Source organism: Chiroxiphia lanceolata, chromosome 1, assembly GCF_009829145.1.
Source record: "Chiroxiphia lanceolata isolate bChiLan1 chromosome 1, bChiLan1.pri, whole genome shotgun sequence".
In the NCBI taxonomy this organism is placed as follows: Eukaryota; Metazoa; Chordata; class Aves; order Passeriformes; family Pipridae; genus Chiroxiphia; species Chiroxiphia lanceolata.
This window is the reverse complement of record NC_045637.1, coordinates 153,193,794-153,210,731: the sequence shown is the minus strand read 5'-3', so window position 1 is coordinate 153,210,731 and position 16,938 is coordinate 153,193,794. Positions and strand designations below refer to the sequence as shown.

General features: G+C 42.4%; 1 protein-coding gene across 4 annotated transcripts in view; it reads right to left on the bottom strand.

The window, feature by feature from the left end:
* LOC116793376 (vasoactive intestinal polypeptide receptor) overlaps positions 1 to 16,938 on the bottom strand; it is a 110,008-nt gene that overhangs the window by 29,818 nt on the left and 63,252 nt on the right. For all 4 annotated transcript variants that reach the window (XR_004359465.1, XM_032701196.1, XM_032701203.1 and 1 more), the window contains exons 4-6: positions 12,596 to 12,699; positions 8,253 to 8,353; positions 5,795 to 5,927 (exon numbers count right to left, since the gene is read on the bottom strand). Coding sequence is in view for 3 of the 4 variants with exons in the window: in XM_032701196.1 (XP_032557087.1) it covers positions 5,795 to 5,927; positions 8,253 to 8,353; positions 12,596 to 12,699 (338 nt within the window). In the remaining variant the exon portion in view is untranslated. The remainder of the gene's footprint in view (positions 1 to 5,794; positions 5,928 to 8,252; positions 8,354 to 12,595; positions 12,700 to 16,938) is intronic.

Here is a 16,938-nt window from a genome sequence, read left to right as displayed (position 1 = left end):
TCCCACACAGGTTTCCTTAAATACAGTGCTATCCTGTTAGATTCAGTAGGAAGCTCTTCTGTCTGCTTTCCCTCACATTAGAAGCAAGTTTAAGCCCCCTGACTGTGACCCTCAAAGCTATTTAAGCATTTCTCTTCACCCATTTTAACAGGGGTTCTGCAGCTCTCAGCCTTTGAGGGACTCAGCCTTTCGAGTTTGCCTCTCAGGAACACTCATTTGATTTTTGGGGGCAGTCTTGGGAGTATTTCCGAGATGGTGATTAGCTCTGGCTGGTCTAGCCTGTGCTCCAGGTGACTCAGAGTTGAGCTGAGATGTAAAAATAGAATTATTTTGGTGAAGGGGTGAACTGTGCCTGTTTTGTGCTCATCAGTCACAGAATAATGGCGCTTCAGAACACATCTTCAGTGATAAGACAAATCAAACACAAGGCAGCAAGAAAAGAGAGAGGGTAAGCAGAGTTTTAACTATGCCCTTCCTCACACTTTGCACATTTTCTCTCATTATTGTTACTACTGCTTTGCTTTAAGGTGCCAACCCGTGACTGGGGCACTGCTGTGATAGAGTCACTCGAGCAAAGAAAGTTCCTCCTCCAGAGCTCTTCCATAGTCTAACTTCCTGCTTTCCCTCCTGGGTTATTTTCAGGATGTCTCCATTCCTTCCCCAACCTTTCTTTCTCTTGTTTTTCACTTGTCTGTATTATACACAGGAGCATTCCCTAAGGTTTTTTTCTTTTTTTTTCCTTTTTATTCCTTCCCCCCTCGTTTTGCAGTGAACCTTGAGATTGCAGCAGTGATCAGGAGATAGGGAGAGATCAGTAGATTTGGAGTGATCAGCAGATGTGAAGAGATCACCAGATATGTGAATAACAGTCCACAGAAGTTGCCTGGAAGATGCAAATCTCTTTATCTAATCTGATGGTCAAAATAAAGACTGAGGAGATGGGTGTGTCAGATCTGCTTTGTGACAACAAGTCCATTGGAACTCTCATTTCCTGAAGCCAACAGGCACCATTTGGTTGGATTTCACAAGCATTTGTGGACAGGGTGAGGGTCTTCAGGTCATACAAGAGTAGAAAAGCACAGTGGGAAGCTTATACTTTTCATAAGTAGTGATTTTTTCATTTTCTCCTTGTGCTGCTCCTTGGGATGAAAACCAAATGTTTCCCTCCCAAAAACAAGGTGGACCTCATGTTGTAAGGCACCTCCTGATCTCAGCAGCACCTTTGGCTGAACCCACTGAGCTCAGTGGAAGGGGTACAATTCTGCAGGAATGGGCTGAGCTACTGAAAAAAGGGTCAGCTGATGTATTTACACATTTTGGGGACTGACCCAACCTTAATTAAAGAGAAGAATCACACTGTCTTCAGAGCTCTGCTCTTCCCCCCAAGCCACCCAAAGTTGAGCAGATGCTGTTAAAGAACTCATCCCTCCTCTGTGTAGGTGGGAACAGCTTTTCCTAAAGGATATTACCCAATAAAATGGCCGAGTCTCTAATATTTGCTTCACTTTTACACAACTGCATAAAAAAGGTTTCTACTCTTCCATCTCTCCACGAGCCTGAATATCATGGTCCTCCCAGATGGATCTGATGAGCCTCAGATGGGGGTCAATTGGAAAAGAAAAGTCTTCAACTTCCATAAATAAAGTTCATTTAGGGGCCTGGAGCTCTTATCAGTTTGGCCTGAGGAAGTTCATGTGGAAACCCCCAATTTTTCAGTCTGAAAATATGAGATATGTGTGTAAGTTCACAGTTGCTGAAGTCCCAACCTCCTTTGCAAAGAATATTTTTTTTTGTTGGAAGTTTTTGTCTTACTGGAATACAACACCAAAAAAGATAAATGTTGTGGCTGAATCTTCAGGAGAAGTAAATTTTCAGAGTTCAAAATTCGAGCCTGAGCTTAATCTGTAGAATTGGATCTTTGTTTATGGCAAACTGTTGGCTTTTTTTGTGTTCAGCAAGACTGGAAATATAAGAAGTCCATCATTATTATGGTATCCAGATATGAGAGTAATGAAACTATATAAAACCCGATCCATAAATCCACAAAAAATCAAATGAAACAACAACTGAAGTGTTCAATTCAATCCTTCCACCAGGTTTGCTGTTTTGGCTGCTGTGTTTCACAGGGTGTTCCCCAGGGAGGCAAGGAAAGGGGAAGATAAAGTGTGGGAATGCCAAGACACAAAGTCACTAGACCTAAGAAAACAAGTGTGAAAAACTAAACCTTCTGAGGAGGCCTCTTGAGCCTGGCAGTGAAAAAAACCCCCACAAAACGTAAAGGCAAATCCAGGTGGGAAAACGCAATTTTCCCCACAGTATGTGCAATTTTGGATGCAATAAAGCCACAGTGGGCGAGTTTTCCATCAGGAATGACCAGTTACTGGGACTGAACATAATCTGAATGAATGAAAATGAACAGTTATTGAAGAATTCCAAGTGGGTGGTTCCACAGAGCCCTCTGAGCCTGATCATCTCGGCATCCAAGTGCTCAAAGCCCAGACTAACACAGTTGAGCACAGGCCTATTTTTAAGCCTTTGAAGACAGCAGGATGATTCAGTTATACATAATTACAGATGCACTTTGTCACTGAAGGCTTGATAGAGAGGGGAAAAAGTGGTTTTGGTCTACTCATGGCTGTTGGCACCTCGGGCAACGTGCTGTGTGTGGCCACCAGACCCCTCTGCTGGTTCCACCCCTTGACAAAAATTCAAGGCCCCTGCAGTGCTTTGTTTCTCACTGGAAAATCCCACAGTAGACTTTTGGCCTAAATACTTCTACCTGAGCCAAGTGATCCACACTGTGCCTAGAAACAAGTCTGCTAGATTTGGACACTTGGGAAGAGGAGAAAGTGTGAGGGATGTTTGTAAAGCCACCGATGCTGAGCTTCCTTGAGGTGGGACAAAGACCTCGAGCAGGTCCTGGGTTCGGTGACCATTTAAACCTGCCCCATTTAGGCATGAAAACAAGCCCTGCTTACCAACTCGGGGCTTCTGCCCAGAGAAAACAGGCTGATTTTTTTCACCCAGCCAGCAGGAATTTTCTCTCCCCCAGGAGAGGATTTATCAAGAAAGTAGAATCGAGGAATTCAGGGAGGCTCCAGGTGCCACACATCACTCTGAAAACATCACCCAGTGCATGTGCTGGCTCACATGAGGACTCAGTGATGCTCACCACACATATTTTGGCTACATTGACCCTGAAATGCTTACAGCCACATTCCCAGGCTCCATAGAAATACCCAACAAACTTAATTTTTCAGGATGTTCATGTTGAACTCTATGGTAATCCAAAACTATTTGAGTTTAAAATGAGTTAGCGCCATAACTGAGGTTTCCCACATGAGGTAAAATGAAGTAAAAATGCAGTAAAACCTATGAAAAAGTTGTTGTTTTCTTTTTTTTTTTTTTTTGAATTACATATACACCTTATTGCATTGCAGTTCCCAGTTGATTTAAACATGGACATATTTGTTGGAGAGCTTAACATATTTTTGTATGGCTGGTGCATAAAACATAATTTTAAATCTTCTTACTGCTACAGGTAATACCAAGTTCAGGAATTTGGTCCCTTCATCAAAAATGCTGGGAGAGACCTCTGTTTATTTGGATTTTACAGCCCTAAATCTGTTCTGGGAGTGGGGGTGTCTTTATCTTTTTATTCCTTGGAGGAACTAAGAGTGGTACTTTCTCTTCCAATAGAACACTTTTATTGCTTTGGGTTTGCCCTGTTTTAAACTAGCACAGTGGTGACAGCACTCACAAAATTGAACTGTTTGGTCAAATCACTTCTCAGACTGAATGAGCTCAAGGCCACATCCAGCCACTACACACAAAACCTTCAGGAAATTGTGTATAAAGTCCTGGGTTCATGAATTAGTCCCCAGGTCTCCCAAGTCAAACTTTATCCTGCAGTTTCAAAGCACAAACAACTCACCCCAAGCCAACCAAACCGAACCCACAGGAATGGGGGGTTGTAACTATTTCTCCAAACAGATAAATGCTGGGAAAGGCATTTTGACTGTGTTTTATGTAGGTATTTTTTTCACTATGACTTAAAAGTTTGTCCATAGGGTTGGTTCAAGACAGGCTGTGCAGATTTCACAAGGGGTTGTGCAGCAGACAGATTTGTTCCACATAATTTTATAACCCTTGTGTATCATCCAGCCATTCACCCTGAGCTGGTGTTTAACACAAAAGTTCTCTGATGGGGATAAACACACCCCATGGGTCTACCTGAAAGCACAGTGGCTTCCAGGAGCTGTGGATTCTGCAGGAAAATTCCTGTATTTCTGTTTCTGGATGGAAACACAGCTCTCTGTGGTCATGTCCCAGTCACCATCCAGTGCAAATCCCCCCAGGGGTGAGGGGTTAGTTCAAACTCCATGGTTTGTTGGGTTCTTGGCTCCTCTGCCAAGTGGCATCAGTGGGCTTTTTTATTCCAGTTTCCATATCATTCTAACCATTCATGGACTCTCCAAGGAAAAACCAGTTGCAAGAGTACAGATCCCAGTGAATTACTGGGAGGGAAAAGCACAGAGGGACATTCCAAAGGGAACACTTCCTGCTGCAGACAGGTCTCAGGGAAAGCTGAAAGGAGGCTGCAGCTGAGAGATGCTGGAGCAGAAAGTTTATTGTAACAGCAGGGACAGGACTCAGGGCTAGGATACAGAAAAGCCAGAAGGCAAGGAATAAATTGGGTGGATGGAAGAGAATCTTTTTTTGGTTCTGTGTGACACAAAAAAACAGGTCCAGAAGGGATTTGCTGGATTGCTGTGCCCAGTCTCCTGCTATTGCCAGCAAGCATAATGTTATGCTATAAGCATAATATAATGTTATGAATTTGCTATGGAGGGTTCTTTTTTCTTTTTTTTTCTGAGTGATTTGTGATCACATCTCTTTGTTTTGGTGACTTCAATTTCCTGCTTAAATTTATCCACGGCTGGTGTCCCCTTAAGTCAATATGGCCTTTAGATAAACAGCCCTTCTCCCTCCTCAATGTTTGCTCCAGCTGATAACACTGAAAGTGAAAAAAAAAAAATCCCAACTCCTTTATTCCCCTTATTTATCATCCCAGTAGGGAAATCTCACAGCTGCAGACAGAGAGCGTGGGAGACAGGTCCAGGTGAAAAATAGATGATGATGTCTACACATGGATTTCCTGCCCAAACTCCTGCAGAAGTGGGGTCACTGGAGCCCAGGAAGCCCATCCAAATCCAGGTGCCTTATTCCAAATGAGGTGAACAGCTCTCCAGGCTCCAGTGAACATATTAATTAGAGCTTGACTGACTATGGTTGCACTTTACACACTCATGTACAGGCACTTACCCCAAGGATACCTGGAGTTATTTATGAGAATCTGGGTCTGACTCTGGAGGGAAAGGTGTTATTGAATCCCTAAACACAGCACTGTAAGTCTCCTTGGACCAGGATATCCAAAAAATTAGCATGTGGCTGGGAGATGGACACCAGGCTGACAGGAACCCCAAAATCTTGTAGAGCCTCAGGTGTGGGTTTGACCTCACAGAATCATTAAGGTTGGAAAACACCAAGATCAGCGAGTCCAACCTCACAAGGAGACATGATGCCTATAAATTTTTTACTCTGATAATCAATTTATTCCCTTTCCATATAAACTGAACTGCAGCAATCATATTTTTTCTTTGAAATAAGAAAAAAAAAAACCCGAAACCTTCCCAAAGTCCTGTCTCTCGTGCACTTGCAAGGTAATTTTTGGTGCATTGTTTAAGAGGGGCAACAGAATAAGGCGGAAGCTTCAAAGTGCAAGGTTACTTACTGAACTCACAAAGCAGTGCTCGGATTCTCCACTTTCAAACAGGATGACATCTTTGATGAAGACTGCAATGGCTCTCATGATGAAGGACATGAAGAGATGCATGTGAATATAATTTCGAGTGCAGTGTAGTTTTCTGTCGGGAAGAGATGAAACATTTCTGAATAGCCAGGCTTCTCAAAAGGGGTTATTTACCTATTTGCATGGGACATGGAGTTACAATTAAACATTAGAAACCCCAAGACAGGCTCTGTTCTGATGTACATCACCACAAATCCACTTAAGCCTTTTTAAATCCACAAAACGTGGTCATCCACAGATCTGCAGCAGTGCTGCTGCTTTTTCATTACTCAGAAAAGCAGGACCAAATACAGAGTGACAGAAAACAGGTCCATCCCACTGCTCCCCGCTGGAAAAGAAATGTTTTCCACTGAGCAGCCTGTGCTCACAATAAAGGGCTATTTTCTACAGAATGTTTGTACTGCAATCATTATTTCCAAAGTGAAATGTTTGTTCAAGAAGGGAAACAAATTCTTAGCCTCTGTTGCCAAAATTAGCACATATTACAGGCTTTCTGGAGCAACATGAGCTATATTATTACTTAAAAAATACTGGTTGTTAATGATACTGAGAACACCACCAGAATTCATCTAGTTGAAAGCATAGATTGGGTGAAACTTCTGGTAGTCAATTTGATAAATCAGGACAAAATATTTAAAATCATATTAAAACAATAATCTGTGTCTGAGGATTGTATTTCTTCTGTTAAGATCACAGTATCTCAAGAATGTGAAGTAAAAGTTATTCATCAAAAACATATCTGAAAAAAAGCACAAAGCAGTTAAAAAAGGAATTATATATAATATTATTTTAAAATACAAATGATGAAATTGGCAATAAATGTACACTTGTATCCTGCACAATAATTACATTCCTTTTACTTTATTGTATATATTAATCTTATTGGCATGAGAGGGGGGAATATTCTCCAGAGAAAAATCAGCATTTGGTTAAACACACATTTTGAAGACGAATTCTGATCAAGTAGGTTTGTTCTTTTTTTTTTTCAAGTGGGACTTTACACCAGCTATGTGAAGAGCCCAATACTCTGCAGATGGATACTTTGTACAGACACCAGAGCCACAACACACCTCGCTCAGCAGCACAATCAAATCAGCAGCTCCTAATGAGTCCCTGTGCCGTGGCAGAGGTTGTGCTCCTGATCTGGGGTGATGGCAGGATAATGTGACTGAGCTGAGCTCTCTCTACTTGCAGGTGAAGGCAAGTCAAATGACTCTGTTTCCCACAAAGGAACAGCATGAACCTCCACAGTTTCATCAGCCTGGCACCTTGTACCTTGTTGAGATAATCTGCATGTGGGTCTGATTCACTCCTCCCTTGTGAGAGGAGAGAATGCACGAGTGGAGAGCAAAGTTCTTGAAAGGTGAGGCCAGTCTTGGTCTAAGCATGAGAGTTATATCCTAGAATATAAGCTCTTTCCTACAGGAGGAAGTGGAACCACATCCCAAAGGTTCTTCCATTCACAGAGGTGTGATCTTTGCTGTTCTCCCTTTACAAAAACAACTTTATAATAGGAGATAACTTATACACAGACTTCTTCATTGGAGGTACCCAAATTTAGATGCCTGATTCATTTATAAACAAGAGACTGAGGATTAATTAATTTGCTGCAGTCTGGGCTTCTAATGCCACTTGATAAACTGCAGAGTATCTGCCCATCAGTCCATAAGGGCCTGGGTCTCCTGAAGGTCCTGCATTGTATCTGCTACCCTTGTGCACATCTCAGAGCCACCAGCATGACTAAAATGGCTCTGGGTGTTTCTGTCTTGCCATAAAACTACAGCAGGAAGTGTTTCTGAAATAGGCTTTGGGAGGGAACAGGCTGCTCAGAGAAGCTGTGGCTGCCCCATCCCTGGAAGTGTCCAAGGTTGGACGGGGCTTGGAGCAACCTGGGCTAGTGGAAGGTGTCCCTGCCCATGGCAGGGGGTTGGAATGAGATGATCTTTAAGGTCTCTTCCAACCCAAACCATTCTAGGATTTGGTGATTCTGGGTAGTTTTGGAGTGTGATTAATCTGTACCATTTTCAATACCTACTTTGAGTAGAAATTCCATAGTATCCATACATCTGACTAGGACTCTGGGCTATAACAGGTTTATGGAATAATGACCTCTAATACAGGGATCCATCATGTAACAATCTACCTTAAGTGAGATGAATCCATTTAAATAATTGCATTTGGGGTTATAACTCTCACACAAAGGCCACAAATCATGTTCTAAAAAACAGAGGTACCAAAGGACGGGAGAACTTTCCTCCGCTATCCAACTCAGACGTGACAGAAGTTTTTGGCATTTATCTGTAACACTCACAGCCTACAAAGTCTGTAACTTTAACAGCTTCCATGTCCTTTTGAGTGCCTTGTTTGCTCATGGTCTTACCTGAAGAGACACAGGATGATCATAGCAGCTGTGAGGGCAATGAGGGACAAGGTGTGTCCGATGGTGTAGCCGGTCTTGACCGTGCCATAGAACGCTGTTTGCTGGGGGGAGAGGAGAGAGGCAAAACAGGTCTTTCAATGAGCTGCTAAAATGCATTCCTAAATACAGCACCACTGATTGGTGAGACAAGGAAATCATCCTTCTCCATCCTCTTAAAACGACTCCAACTCCTTCACAATCAGCAGAGCACACGACTCAAATACCACCGGTGTGAATAAGAACACGTCCGGTTGCAGCAGAGCTTGGATCACTCCAAAACCAGGCTGGAGTTACACCAGGGAAATGTTCCTGCTGGAAGGAGCCTGGTTTGACACTTGCAGAGACAGCTACATGGTTAGAACCTCGTGGAACAAGAATGACTAATGTTCAGCTAAAGAGCACACTGACACATCACCGCTGACGTGGGGAGGACGAGGAGCTTCAGGCTTATTAAGGAAGTTTGAGGGCAGAACTGCTTGGGAAATTGGTTTGTTTTTGTGGAAGTTGCACATCGTGTTTAGGTAAGTAACTTAAAACATTCTCACTGAAATCACACATAAGTTATTTCAGAAACATATGTTGAGTTTGTTAATTCAGAAATATACGTTAAGTTGGAAATTGGTTCGTGGCTTTTCTCTTTGACAGGACACAGAGGGAATCCCTGGGCATGGGACATGAATCCAGCAGGGAATCCCGTCCTAAACAAAATGGGGAAGTAAGGCAGCAAAACTCCAGCTCTCCAAGGCTTTCTAGCAACACTCTAAATCAATACGTTCTGATTTTCAGCTTAAATAAAGGACAAAAGATAAAAGTATTTAGACATTTATTTTATCAATGAAAAATCTAAGTTTTTATGAGAATCTAACTCAGTTTGTGGAAAATGTAATTTTTTTCCAGCCCTTGACTGACCCTTCTCTGCCTTTCTTGTCCTTCTTTTCAATAAAAAACCCAAACAACCAAAACCACAAAGAGCAGTTTAGACAGAAAATCTAAACCCAACCTTGTTTGGAGAAACGCTCTTCAATAACACTGAGAGTTGACACTTTTATATGTTATTTTCACAGGCCTTGACAAGCACTTGGTGCTTTAGAGAAGCAGTGGGGCTGAGATGAGTAGAAATCCTTTAGCATTTGCACGAGCCAGTTTGGAGGGGGGTTAAAACAAGACACTCAAAGCTACCTAAATTAAGTCTTCTTTCCAGCCTTATTGGAGTTTGGGATCTCAAAGGCAGCTGAGACTTTTCCAGTAAAAGCAGTCAACCTCCTTCCTCTTAGTTTCATCTTTCTCTCATTATTTAGTTTCCTTCTTGGTGGCACCAGAGCAGAAATGTTCCAGGAAAGACCCGGCCAGCAGAAGGAGGGAGCTTGTGGTAGGGGACTGTGTTTGAGGAAGAGGTTGTCCTACACTGTATTTAGAAGAGCAGACAAATGGGGAAAAGGAAATTAAGGGATATCACAGGAGATGTCAGCAGTGGGGTGGTGGATGGAAACTCTCCAGTGTGAATACAGACATAGGTCTTTTGCTTCTTAGAGTTATTCCCAGGAGCAGGAAAGTTCTTGGTGTTATTCAACAAGCAATTCCCTGCCTTTATATTTCATGATGACCAATCCTTCTTGTGTAGAGAGGGATGGTTCTGAATTCAGCTGTAATGTAGCACGTGGGGTCATCTCTGTTCTGGAAACAGCACATAATGACTTCTCACTCTTCATTTGCTCTTGCTAACGACAATCAGTTCCTACTTTACAGATATCAAACCAGAGGATTTGACCTAAGATCATCAATGGAATTGGAGTTTCACTCAGGGTTCAGATGACTAAAATATTCTTAGTAGAAAAAAGAGGGATTTAGGTAAGTGAAGGTAATGCATGGCAGGGTGCCTGGATTCTAGCTGAAGACCTAGACCAATTTACAGAATGAAATTAGGCAATTTCATCATTGTCTCTCTGACTTCTGAAAGCTTCTGCTTAATTTCACAGGAATGGGAAATAACAATTATTTCAGGTAGATGTTAAATTGAGATTAATTAAGAATCATCTTCCTTGGTTTCTTTTCAGTAACCTCAACATTTGTCCCTTGGTATCTTGGTTTACAATGGGAAACATTTCCATTTGTAAGAGAAAAAGAAGAGAAACACTGATGTAAAGTGTTTCAGTTGCCAAACATGTTGGCCCAAACTTGAGCCCAAGAGTCCAGGAAGTGTTCTACACATGGAAGGTTATCAGTCTGTCCTGGACCTTGTGTCCTACACAACCTGCTATTCTTTTTTTCTATTCCCTTTACTTCTTCCTCCTCAAATTGACACCACCAACAAAAAACTATTCTTCCTCCCAGGCTAGTACTGCATGTTCACCCCCCTCAGCCACCTTTCACACGAATTAGACTTAAACAGCATAACAAAAGTGCAGAAATCAGGAGAAAATAATTAAGAAAGAATTAAAAGAACACAATCCGTGTTCTCCTGGTAACGCGACACTCTGGCAGCGCCGCAGTGCATCGGGTCGCCAAAGCACGTCCCAGGAATTCCCAAATCCCCTCTGCAGCTGGAACACAAACCATGGCTCTGGAGGGAAGTCCTTCCCAGAGCAGACCAGCTTTTGCAGCGCTGAGCTGGTGCCACACAGCTCGATCTGAGGGATGGGACACTTGAGGATGTGAAGTGGTGGCTGACCTTGAAGGCAGACTAAGACTTTCTTCAGAAGAGCCCCAGAATTCTTCGTGTAAGAATTTTCTGCACATTTCTTTGCTATTTTCTGTGTTCTTCCACTCCTAAAGCTGCCTCAGTTCTGTTCAGATCCTTTCTTGAGTGCCTTGGGAATGTGTGACCACACGCAGAGACCTCTTGCCACATATGGAATTAGAGAATGGGTTGGGTTGGAAGGGACCTTAAAGATCATCTTGTTCCAACCCTTTTTCGTGGGCAAGGACACCTTCCACTATCCCAGGTTGCTCAGAGCCCCATCCAACCCTGCCTTGAACATTTCCAGGGATAGGCAGTCCACAATATCTCTGGGCCACCTGTTCCAGTGCTGCACCACCCCCACAGGGAAGAATTTCTTCCTAATATGTAATCTAAACCTGTCTTCCTTCACCTTAAGGCCATTCCCCCTTGTCCTATCACTCCATGCCCTTGTGAAAAGCCCCTCTCTAGTCTTCTTACAAGCCCCCTTTAGGTACTGGAAACATATATTCATTCATTATTGTGATTCCTATGTCCAACATTCGCAAACACTGATATGTCATAAAACAGAAAAAAAAACAAAACACAAACATGGGAGAAGGTTTAATATAAACATATTATATAAAGATATAAACATATATCTTTAAAAATATAAACATATTATATAAAAATATAAACACTACAATATCTGATTGCTGTGAAATGTGATTCTTTTCCAGCATAAGCTTTCTCTTGTTGACTATGTGACAGTTATAGGGGACTAGTTTAGTTTAGATTAGATGCTGAACTTTGAGTTAGGTGAGGTGAATTTTGCTTCTGACACTTGCCACCTTCTTTAGACTTTACCCTTCTTGTCTCAGGAGGCAGCAAACCAATAACAAACTCCTCCCTGTGTAATGACACTACTCAATAAAGCTGTTTATACCTCAGTCAGCAATCGCTAATTTATATACAGACAATATCCCAGAGAGCTTGAGGAGTTCCTTATAAAATTCAGGAATATTGCAGGGAAATGTGTGTTCCTTACAGTGCTCTAGATATTCAGCTGGTTGAGTTCAGCAGGGTAGCACTGATGGCAAGTGAGTTATATCCTTTTCATCCCTTTTGGTCCTAATGTTGCCCTAGAAAGACTGGAATCACCGTATCAACTTAAGGACAAATATGAATGTGGAGAGCTCGTTTCAAAGTTCACCATGGAAAATGAAGCACCTGAAGTTATGTGTGGGCATCACATAAACATTGCCCTGATCTTCAAAGGTGCTGATTTCCTGTCAATGCCCTGGAAATTGTGGATGTCCCATCCCTGGAAGTGTCCAAGGCCAGGTTGGACAGGGTTTGGAGCAACCTGGTCTAGTGGAAGGTCTCCCCGCCCAAGGCAGGATGGTTGGAATGAGGTGGTCTTTAAGGTCCCTTCCAACTCAAACCATTCCATGCTTCCATGATTCTATAAAATCAAAGGGAAGATCATTTCTTTGCCCAAGCATTTGAACTCTGCTTTCAGGGATCCTCCAGAGGGCTCTTCTCTCTTGGGGAATCAGAGTGGAAATGGAAAAAAACTGGGCATGAGGAGACCATCTGATATTGATCCCTGTTAAATGTTGATGTTTACCCATCCAGGTTTACAAACCTCTTCCCCTGGAGTGCTGTTGGAATCATATCCACAAGCTACGGTGTAGGGAGCAGGGTACACATCCGACCAGCCCTGGCTTGTACAATTCCTGGTCACATTCCCTGTTGGGAAAGAGAAAACCACAATTTAAAAACAAACTTTCACCCTTCCACCAAACAAATGTCTGCCTGTCATGATACAAATGCCAGAGCACAATTCTTGTAACACTTAGAGTAAAATTCTCATGCTTATTCTCTGTTATTAAGTTTTCATATTACATAGAACATGTAAACTGGAGGGACCCACTGGGTAGTAAAGTGCAGACCTGAAAAACAAAGTACATTTTAGCACCGAGCCCACAAAACTTCTCTTCTAATGGTACATAACGCCAGTTGCACCCAGACCTCTGGTTGTTGGCACTGCACCAGTATTGTTTGAGAGGGTTGTTGTCACATTGCCTTGTTCCTTCTCGTTCCTTCCTTCTTTTGTGGAAAAATTTTATCCAAACAGATCAGTGAATTATTTGTGCTTCTGAGAAGCTGAGACAGGGGCAGATGAAGTGCTCACTTCACATGGTGCAGGTAAGGTTGGAGGCCTGGGAACTAAATGTGTGTGGTCCTTCAAACCCAAACCCTTGCCTGGTCAATGTGATTCCTGGGAATTCTACTGCACTCTTTGTCTGAGAACCAAACACTTCAAAATTTGGCTGTGAAGGGAGAAAAAAACACATCCTGACAACCTGTATTGCCTGTTTTAACATGTGTGTACTCAAGGACAGGGAGATTTCCTGGGCTCTTAAGCAAACTGATTGCCCTGGGCCTCCAACCAGCTAAAAAGAGCCTTAATTAACACAAGGACATCTCATTCCTTCAGCCAAAACTGGCAAAACTGAAGTTCACGTGGCTCTTTGGTACTCTGGGCTTCCTGATCCATCCAGGACTGTAAGAACAAAGTACTTCTCACTTTGGAAAACACCTCTGCTCCCTGTCCCAGCTGCACCTCAAACCCAAATTGGCTTAATCCAGTGAAAGGAGGGACCAGCAATCAGGATAAGCTTTACCCTGAGAAGTTTGTAGCCTAAAAGGCCAAGATACATGTTGGCCACACAGAAATAAGAAGGCAGAAACACATTCAACAATACATTGCAAATTCCCCCAGCACCTTGTCTGACCACCCATCCCTACCCTGCCCACCTCACAGGAATCCCGTCATTGTGGCATTCCTTTGGTGCCATTCATCACACAAAACTGTCACCCTTGACTGGAAAGCTGGTAAAATAAACCAGGATGAACAAACAGCAGTCAAAACTGGCTTCTTAGATGAAAAATGGCATCAGTGAAACTCAAGAGCTTCGCAAACGTTTCCAACAATGGGGTTCTTTGCACACCAGAGCGAGAAAACCTCTGCAAACAGGAGCAAATCAATTCTGCAGCTGTGAGTCATGGAAATATTCGAGTTTCACCTCCAGAAATTTCTGACAATTGAGTCATCTGAACATCTTCCCAGCCAGGGACTCGTTTTGCTCTGAAATCAGCAGCAGCCTGACCCCTGGCTTCAGTCACTTGTTGAACCCTCACGACAGATGGATTTGGACACTAAACTCATCCCTGTAATTTGCCTTTACAGCAGATCTGAACTCCATGAAAGCTCTTGAAGGTTCATTTTCACAGCTGTCCCAGAAGAAGCAACTCCAGCAGACCTTGGTGCTGCTCCTCAGGCTTTTCCTGCACTGTCCCTGTTTGCAGTTCCTTTGACCAGGTTTCACACTGGGATCGTAAGAGATCTTGGGCAAACAAAATCAAGAACATTTCAGACTGTTCAGTACCTCTTTTTTTTTTTTTTTTTTGGGTGTTATGTAATTTCTGTTATTTCTTCTTCATTACAATGGATCCCATTATCTGAACTTCATTGCTTCCTGTTTCCTTCTTAAAATTTCTCCTTTCTGTTTGGGCATGATTTTAGACTTCACTGTGGTTTTGTGATTCCTTGTTTCTTATCCTCAGTGAACTAAAGGGTGCTTCTTTCAGCTTAATTTTCTCATGTTTCTTCTTTTTGATTGCACTTCCTCACAATTGTTTGATTATTTTAGAATTCTTGCTGCTCTCAAATTGTCTTAATACTTTAAGAGATGTGGGAACTCAGGTAGAGGGAAGCACAATGACACAGCATCACTGGGATTAAAAAATAATGATAATAATAACAATTAGTTTGATTTTAGAGAAACTCACTTCCCACAGAAGTTTTTCTACCACCCTTTGCTGCTCATGTCACTTTTAGATGTGCAACTTCACCCACATGGTGGGATACAAGAAATCTTTGTTCACTGTTGTCTGAGAGGTCTAAAAAGTACAAGGTTAGAAAATAAAGATTTTACCTCACCACAGTTTTGGCTCAAGTGATGGCTGATGTCTCCCCTCAGACCAAACAACTTTTCTAATTACTACTGTTTACCAGATTAATTTCTATATTGAAAAAAACCCGCAAAATTTGGAAGAGTGTCTCAAAAGATTAGTTCTTACTCTGAGGTTTACAGTGAATTCAGACCAGTATTAAACTGAGATTTTTATGTTTCAAGGTCAATTTAAAGCTCTGCCACAGACTCCCGGTGAAAATCCCGCCAGTTCTTGTAGTCTCCCTTGCTCTCAGTTTATCCACCAGATTTTGGTAACAAAGTCTGATCACTTGTCAATGGAAAGGTAAATTTTTCAAAGCACCAGGAGCTGTATGTGCCATTTTACAGAACTGTTTCTCGCTATTTTTGTAGCACAAGTTTTCCCTAGAATGATGCACCAACGAAGTACACTGAAAACCCAAGTGGCAGCATCAGAACAGACAGTGCTTCCAGGCTTGAAAATGGTATCTCCAGCCTTTGGAAGTTCACTAGATTTCCCAAAAATTCTCATTTCCTCTCAGACTGGAGCTAAAACTTTTTAAACTGTATTCCTGAAGAATTAATGAGAAAGGAGACCGGGGTTTATAACTCAGTTATATGTAATTAGCAATGTAGAGTGGAGAAGACTCACTGAGGATGGAAAGCATCCCACTGCCAGTAGGCTTGTGTTCCAGACTCTTCTCTAGGTTGTGGAAAAAGAAGGTTCAAATCCCTGGGATACTCTGGTGGTATTAGTTAACAGCCATGAAACAATCTGCTTTTTTGTGGGGTTTGCGTTTCATTTTGATCAGAAATGTTACCAACTGTCAGACTGGTGCATCTGCTCCTAAAAGCAACAAGATGAGGTTTTCCATTTAAAAAATAAATAACAAAAAGTTTCACTTGAAAAAGCCACAACTCAGTCTCATTTATGGTAACAATAACCTCGTAATGTCTTACAAGAACTCAGTTTCCTGCTTGCCCAGAATGACAGAACATTTGAGTTTGGAAGAGTCAGAGGTCACTTGGTCCAAACCCCCTGCTCAAGCAGGGCCACCTAAAACTGGTTGAATGGAAGATGACCAGATGCCTTTTGGATATTTTTGGAGTCCTTCAAGGATGGAGACTGCATCACATCTCTGGGTAACCTGTTCCTGTGCTTGGTCACCCTCACAGTAAAAAAGTGTTTCATTATGGAAATGGAGATGTGTTTTAGTTTAGCCATGGCTGGAAAATGTAAAGAGGAGGGAAGGCAACTGGCCTAAATTGGTTTAATTGCAGTGTAAATTAAGTGAAATCACTTCTTTATGGAAGGTGGGAGGTATCCAGGCTCAGCAGAGGCACAGTGATAGCTAAAGTGCAATAAGTGGATTTGTGTGAGTCCTGAGCACCACAGGGAGACGAGTGGAGGGACCTCAGCACCTCAGCTCTTTCACTGCTGTCATTTCTCTTTGCAGGTACGAGGACAAAGGAGTTTAAAGATGAGTTTGGAAAGGGAACAAGGTGATGACCTTTCCATAAGGCTCCCTGCCAGGTGGGAGGGGACGGATGAACAAAGGGAGCAAAGTAACCGTGCAGAAAGGAAAGGGGAAAAAAAAGTTAGTAATCCTTATACAAGCTGAAGAGACTATAGTGAGGAGAAGCAGGATGGGAAACTAAGCAGATTCCAAAAATACACTGTGGCATAAAAGCCACTGAAGGGAATTAAAGTACAAATAAGAAGCAAGATGACCTTTGGCTCATTTATATGGGTGTTAATGACAGCTAATACATAAAACACTATTGAAAGGCAAGGGGTGAAGCCACAGGCCTGAATAACCAGTTTTCAGGAGGTTTTACTGCAGCGGGACCTTAAAGGCTCATGAGAAGCATCACAGGCCAGAATTGTTTAATTAACTCCCCACATTTCTTGGTCCATCCCAAGCCATGAGCTCTGCTCTTTGCAGATGTAGTGACCACAGCAGCGCAAACATTTTAGTGGCTTCAGGCT